Below are 7,298 nucleotides of genomic sequence, written 5' to 3'. Positions count from 1 at the left end.
ATATGTATTATTATATATTTATTGCATATTATTATATATTTATCTATGGATTAAGGCACTGGAGTTGTACAAAGCCCTGATAGGATTTACATGAGGTCAACATGTACTAACAAGAATGATAAAGTAACTTGTCTCACAATGATAATGATAAAGTAACTTGTCTCAAAACAAAATGAACAGCAATACCTCTGTAGTCTGCCCAGAATTATTAGTTTTCATCTTCCTGCTAAGATATTATCTTGTACACAAAACATTAAAGAAACGTCATCTTTCGGGATCTCGAGTGCTCCATAACTGATCATTCTGTAAGGGGCAATTCTGCATAATGAGCACTTAAACATTTTGCTTTCAATACTTACGGTCTTTCACTCAAGTAGAATTTTAATGGCAGGACAGAATATTTTAAAACTGTGATATTGCTACTTAAAGATCTGATTTCTTCTTTCACTAGTGCTTTGTTATTATTACATACATCAAGTAATTTTTTAATTTTTATTTTATTAATTAAACAGAAATGCTGGAACAGTTCCAAGGTCCATCTTCTCACTTGTGACGATTTGCTGTTTTTTCTATTGTTGTCCTATGTGATGATTCTTATAGTAAACTGACCATTAGTCAGACCAAACAATCAATGTAATTATTATATAAAATTGTGATGCGATTTTCCACTATTTGACATTTTATTTAGAGTTGAAAGAGAAAACAAAGCAGTTTAATCGATAATGAAAACAACCATGAACTGCAGCTCTATTATTCCTTTCTTGGTACCTAACTGATGTTTTTTTCAGGTAGAGTAATGGCAAAACTAAATATTTATAGCCATATTATCACAGTAATTACTTGCATAACAAACTTGTAGAGCTGTCATACAATTCATTAGCAGCCAACTAAACGTTTACGTTGCTTGGCAACCCAAGATCCTGAGAATATAGTGTTGCCAAAGAGAAGGAAACACCATCAATTCTGTGTGGTTGTTGAAATAATTTCCTGGTATGCATCAGCTCTGGTTATCTGTTAGCTATTTCTGATTCTGGCAGTTCTCAGTGATGATCATCTCATGATGCACCCCGTCCTGTTGAAGGCAGTGGTTTCCTCGATGAAAACACCACATGGCACAAGTAGCACTCCTTCCTTATACTCAAATAGGAATAAATTTGTTATATATGGAAGACAAATGGATTTTTTTAGAGATAAACATCTACATCCGCTCTAGATGACCAGAGTCAGAAAAAGCACTCAAATCATGTTTTTGAGTCTTTCCGTTGATGCTTCCATTTTCACCACACTCTGATTAATTAGCAGCAAATTTGTAATCAGTCCTTCTGGGCCTGTTTATTCCAGACGAGCTCCCCTGGCTCCAGTGGCCGCCACATGACACACCTCCACGTCAGCCCCCAGTTTCTGCAGCTCATCCAGCCAGATCTGTTGCTTTTGGGATAGCCGGTCATTGGGCCCCTTCACCTCCACCAGCTACAACAAGACAACCCATGTCACAGGCCAGAACGCAGTATAATCCATGTAATCAGACAAGAAATAATCAGGAACCACAGAGCGTCCGAATCCATACATAAAGGAAAATATCTAATTCAAACTGCAAGGATGTGACGTGATCTCACCTTGTAAGTGTTGTTTGAGGTGTTCCACACCACTAGATCAGGCAAACCTCCACGACAGTGTCTGTAGTCTTTTGACATTCTTGCTATTACTCCTCCTAAGAAGGCTCCACCAAGGCAAGACACGAGAGACTGCAAATATCAGTGTTTAAAAGTGGTTATGTTAGTACCATGTTATTGCCCACAATAACACATGTAGACAAACATCTGATCCTATTTGTTTATTGAAGCTCATCAAGGCATAATTTGCATTATCTGTCCCATTGTAACTACACACAATGTAAGAATCACTATATAGATTACATTTATATAATGTATAATGTGATATACAAAGTTTTGCTCATTAATCTATACATTATAATGATAAAGTGAAAATAAGTATTTAGAATTTTTTGCAAATTTATTAAAAAGCAAAAACTGAAATGTCTCATTTACAAAAGTAATCAGACCCATAATTCAGTAGTTTTGGGCAGCAATTACAGCTTTAAGTCTTCTTGGGTAAATCTCAAGCTTTGCACACCTGGATTTGGGCAGTGGATCTCATTCTTCCTTGCAGACCCTTTCAAGCTCCATCGTGGATGGGAAGCATCTGAACCGCCATCTTCAGGTTTCTTCACAAATAGAGTACATGGACCTCTCTGTGTTTGGCTGCATTCATCAATTCTGACCGGTCTCCCTATCTGAGAAGCACCCGCATAGCAGGATGCTGCCACCATAGGGATGGTATTAGCCACGTGATGAGCAGTACCTGGTGTTCACCAGATATAGTACTTGAAGTTCAATTTTTAACTCATCAGACCAGAGAACCTTTTTCCTCATGCTCAGAGTCCTTTAAATGTCATTTGGCAAACTCCAAGCAGACTGTCATATTGCTTTTACTCACGGTGGCTTCTGTCTTGCCACTGCACCATGAAGGCCTGATTGTTGGGAGGGCTGCTGAGATGGTTGTTCTTTAGGGAGATTCTTCCATCTCTGCAGAGGACTTCTGAAGTTCTGTCCCGGTGGTTCCAAAACTCCCACTTCACAAACACTGTGCTCTTTATGCCTTTGCCCTCATCTATGCTTCACTACAATTTCCCTTGGATTTTTTCCTGACATGCATTATAAATCATGAATTACAGGACCTTATACACAGGTGTGTACTTTTCTAATACTTGTCACAGGTGAGCTCCAATCAAGTTCTAGACACATCAAGGAAAGTTATGGCAAACAGGAGGCACCTGACCACAGGTGCCACAGCAAAGGGTCATAATACTTTTGTAAATGTAAGATTTCAGTATTATTTCATATTTCAGTCTAAAAAATGTTCAAACATGTTTTCACTTTGTCATTATGAAGTGTGCAAAAAGTGACTGGGACTGAATACTTTCTGAAGCCTCTGTGTATTCACAGAGTGAGAGTAAATACCTGTGCCTGTTGAAGGGATGAGAAACGCTCCCAGCTGACCAGTGAACACACTTTACCCTCCTGTGAGGTCCAGACATCCTCCAACATGCTATGTAGTGTCTCCACAGACGCCTCAATGAGTAACTGAACACGAGAATCAATCGCCTCCTTTCTGTTCTCATAGAAACAGTCGGTGTAAAAATCCAGTGGACATGTCTGTTGGGGGGAAAATAAACATGAGTTAAACTTGTATAGATGTACGGTTATTCAGCAGCACTTGTATGGAGCTTACTTTACCTGGAATGGGTTCCGGAAAACATCTGGAATACCGTCCATAAAAATGATATCCCACAGCAAAAGAGCGAACAACATAGAGAATGTTGAACCTTCACCATGGATCCCTGTTACATTAAAAAAAATGACAGTACAGTTCTTGTGATCAGAGGATATCCAAATCTTTTTATTTTTCGATAGGAGTGGAAAAGTTGTTTACCTTGGTCAAAACCTTGTTGGCTGTAATGTGCTAAAGACAGTTCTTCCACAGAACATATTAAAGTTGCATCAGCACCCTCTTCCCCCTCTCCATTTGCCGGTAAAAGAAACCTAGATTTCCCCATGCCTCCTTCATGAGGAAACAGCTGTCCTCGGATTGTTACCTGCAGACACAAGCATGTTTACTTTCATACACCAAACAATTTCCCAGGAAAACCCAGTACTGACAGATCGTGCCAAACTCACATGTTTCACGTCTTGGACATGAATAGAGGGTAAGTTTCTGAGTTGCAGGTAGTACTTCTTGAAGCTGGCAGACTCTTTCATCCTAACAGCTCTCTGATGCAGGGCGAGTTTATGTCCTGTTCGTACCAGAGTGTCTGACAGCCCGTCTCTAATAGCACAAATAGCCTTGGGGCAATGGGAAAAGACCAACAGTCAAACAAATGACAACACAACATCTATTACTGAGCACCGTGTCACACTAAGAGATAAATGAGATAAATGAATGTCTCTGAGGAGGTGAGTGGAGCTCACTTCCTCCGGTTTTTTGAGGTGCTGGTGAAGGTTTAGTGTCAGTCTGTCCCACCATCGCCCTCGGCTGTCAGGACAGTAAACAGTCTGCAACAGTAAAGACCGCAGCTCCTTTACTGCTTCCTGAAACACAAAAGTAACCGCTTTAATTATGATGTACTTCATAAATAGTTAAATCTGTGACAGGGTGTGAGTGGATGAGGTCATCAAACCTCATATTGACGTAGCCTCTGCAAGATCTCCACCCCTCTAGATAAAATACGAGTGTAAGCCCATCCTGTAGTGAAGCTGCGCAGGAACACAGGCAGCTCTTCCTGATGACTATCCAACACAATAGTAATGTTAACATTAAACAATCACAAGGGACTCTTCACACAGAAACAAATAAATAGATTGATGTCCTCATCACCTCAAGTCATGGTTTTTCCTCAGCTCCAGCCAGGCACTTTTGGCAGTGGTGTAAAGCTCTAGGGCCTCTTCCCACTGACCCAGCTGCATAGCTGAGATAACCTCCTGCAGGGATCGCATGGATGCTTCATACCTGGTGAGAAGGATGGAGTCAGAAGTACATATCCCTGTCTATCCTGCTTAGAGAAAATACAATAAACTCAATTTAACTCTTTCTCACCTGATCAGATCCTCTCTGTCCTGGAACACCTTGGCTGTACGCTTCACTGTGTAGTCCGGGAAGGTCAGACGTCCTGAGTTGACCAGCAGGATGGTAAAAAGCTGGCTCTGGCCACCAGCCGCCATCTCCTCCTCATCCATGCTGTCCGTCAGAGAAAAGAGCAGAAGGATGCGAGAGAAGACAGCCCGAGGAGCACGACACAGACGCACACAGGAACCTGCAAGCTGCTTCGCCCTTTAATGTTGGAGAGGACAGGGGTGAGATCATCACTGTAATACCAGTGCTGTGAATAAACCAAAGGTAACTGATCATCTCACCTTTTGAGGATGACAGCCCTAATGTTGTTTTGAGCAGAGGCCAGAGAGAAGAGGGACTTTTGCTTGCTCAGACGAAGGAGCCCATCCACCAGCTGCTGTTTCTGAGTCCCAGAACTGCCCAGGTGGAAGGTCTTAGCCAGAACTTTGAGTTCAGGAGCAGGCAGGAGATCCAGAGCCTCTTCTAGGTCCTCAAGATCATTTTCTTCGAGATGCAAAAATTATCATAGGTGGGCATTAACAAGAGAAAAATAAATAATGTATGCGTTTGAGGTGATGTGGTGTTTCAGAAGGATGACACACATACTAAGTACTCCCAGTGTTACAAGTTACACACTAATTCCATCAATCATCCATTGTCTAAGCAGTCATAAAAAAAAAAGACAAATATTAATATACAGCCTGCAACAGCATGATAATAAATATGTCAGTAATTCAGCTAACTCAGACAGAGATGTTCTTAAATATTTGAAAGTTTCAGTCATCATTTACCTGTCTGTAGAAAGCCATTTTGAGCCAGCTCCTGAGCAACAGGTTCCAGGTCGCTGCTTATCTCTTCATAATCTAGTTTATTCACTTGAAGCCACTTCAGCTTCCTCTGAAAGAGCCTCACGTACAGCTTCTGTCCCATGACTTTTGATAGAGAAGAAACATGAAAACAATTAAGCCTGATTTCATTATTATTGTCATTTCATTTTTTTAATGACAATATCCGAGTGATATTCCAGCATACCTGATAGCCTCTCGAATGCATGTACGAGTGACATATCATCCTGGTTGAACAAGGCCCTGTCGTCCTCATTCTCCAGCACAGCCTGTAATACTGTCCGGAAGTTTCTGAGGTAGTAGGGAAGTCGTGGTAGGTGAGGGCTCTCCACAGCCTGCTCACTGGGGGTTTGCTGAGCACAAAACTCTGGCAGCGAAACACTATGGATGACTGCAGCATTTTTCTCAAAAATTTCCTCTGAACTCAGAAGGGGGTCAGAAGACGAGGTAGAGGGCATTTCAGTTTTATGTTGGTCCACATCAGCCGTCCCTGTTTTATTTTCACTAGGCAACACCTCCTCTGGCTCCCTGCTCCTCTCAAATTTTGCTCTCTTTCTGAAACCAGATGTCTTGCCAGTTGAAGTCGTTTCCTTTTTCCTCTTTGCTAGTTTGGAAGAAGAAGAGTGCAATGTTGGAGTAACCACTTTTTGGAAAGTCTCAGGTTTAGGTGTGTTCTGTTTAAGATTACGTCCTTTTTCTGAACTCAATAGATCTCCCACTGCTGGTGGAGTCTCAGCATTTGTTGTTGTCAGGTCAATGACTGTCACAGAGTCTTTTTTGTTCTCTGAACCCTGAATAAGAACATTTTCTTTCTGTGAGCTGCTGAGTGTCTCAGGCGGATCGCTCTCCTTTTCAGGGTGCGCTGGTGCATGTTTACCATCTGTCTGTGTCCTCTCTGGTAGCTTAAGACACTTTCTAGATAGCTTGGAGGAGAGACTTCCCAGGTCAATTGTCCTAACCACAGTTTTACTGTTTATCTCCCGTGGTTCCTGCTGAATGTTGTTCTTTTTGAAATAAGGACTGGTCTTGGTCTCTTTGACATCTTCTTCCTTTTTTTGATTCTGCTCTGGGGACTTTGTGGGATTCTTTCTGGGTGACAGCTGGATGCTTGGCACAACACTATTACTTGCTGAGGCGGCACTGCTGTCTCCTCTCTCAAAGTTCTGACATTGCAAATCAATGTGCTCATTGATCTTGAATTTTGGTACCAATTGGCCACACAGGGGGCAGGCCAGCTTAGATGGAGGCTGGTTGCTGAAGAAGGAGGTGATTGGAGTCGAGGTGGCAGCACTGGCAGAAATCCCAGCTGTGACATTGCCTTTCTTCTTGCTCTTGGACAATGACAGACTTCTCTTCGGTTTGCCTTTGTTGGCGCTCTCGGTCATGGTGCAGGCGGCTGTGGTGTTGCTCGATGATAACGTTTTTTAGACACTTTTCACGTTGCATACTCCGAGATGAATGATGCTGTGGCTCCGTTTAGCTTACTTAAAAGCTAACTTGGCTCAGAAATAAACACTTAACACATTTTAAATAGTTACATATTAGCAGCTCAATCATTATAAAAAACTAAAAAAAACATTAATATAAAAACTGCCAGTGGTTCAATATATAAGCTAACATACCGGTGGTGTTTGGTAACAGAAGAGCTGCATGACAATCCCGCTTCTCAGGCTCAACCAGCGGAGCACAGAACGCCTCTTAGGCAGAAATAATCGATCCCAACTGCATCGATATTTTATCAACTAACTAAATGCAAAATCAAAAACGGTCAAATAAATAAATATT

The 7,298-nt window shown here is 41.6% G+C and overlaps 1 protein-coding gene across 2 annotated transcripts; it reads right to left on the bottom strand.

Annotated features, from left to right (window-relative positions):
• Positions 1-321: 321 nt before the first annotated feature.
• On the bottom strand, positions 322-7,177 carry fan1 (FANCD2 and FANCI associated nuclease 1). 2 transcript variants are annotated; one of them, XM_056386325.1, is made up of 13 exons: positions 5,701-7,177; positions 5,460-5,600; positions 4,971-5,172; positions 4,654-4,887; positions 4,435-4,566; positions 4,238-4,346; positions 4,029-4,148; positions 3,738-3,902; positions 3,493-3,655; positions 3,297-3,400; positions 3,021-3,215; positions 1,617-1,745; positions 322-1,470 (listed from the first exon to the last, which is right to left on the bottom strand). In XM_056386325.1, exons 1-13 carry the CDS (start codon positions 6,896-6,898, stop codon positions 1,333-1,335), a joined length of 3,030 nt encoding a protein of 1,009 aa, XP_056242300.1. In that variant the 5' UTR covers positions 6,899-7,177; the 3' UTR covers positions 322-1,332. The 2 variants fall into 2 exon arrangements, with proteins under 2 accessions (XP_056242300.1, XP_056242301.1); XM_056386326.1 differs by lacking the exons at positions 322-1,470; positions 1,617-1,745 and adding an exon at positions 2,514-2,704.
• Positions 7,178-7,298: the final 121 nt, after the last annotated feature.

This window comes from Seriola aureovittata, chromosome 10 (assembly GCF_021018895.1).
Source record: "Seriola aureovittata isolate HTS-2021-v1 ecotype China chromosome 10, ASM2101889v1, whole genome shotgun sequence".
Lineage (NCBI taxonomy): Eukaryota > Metazoa > Chordata > Actinopteri > Carangiformes > Carangidae > Seriola > Seriola aureovittata.
This window is presented reverse-complemented; position numbering and strand designations above follow the sequence as displayed.

Coding starts and splice junctions, on each gene's coding strand:
- fan1 (XM_056386325.1), bottom strand. CDS start 6,898: ATGACCGAGAGCGCCAACAAAGGCAAACCGAAGAGAAGTCTGTCATTG. Junction 4,567..4,653: donor GACAGAGAGGATCTGATCAG/GTGAGAAAGAGT, acceptor CCTTCTCACCAG/GTATGAAGCATCCATGCGAT. Junction 3,903..4,028: donor ACCTCAAAAAACCGGAGGAA/GTGAGCTCCACT, acceptor CATTGCCCCAAG/GCTATTTGTGCTATTAGAGA.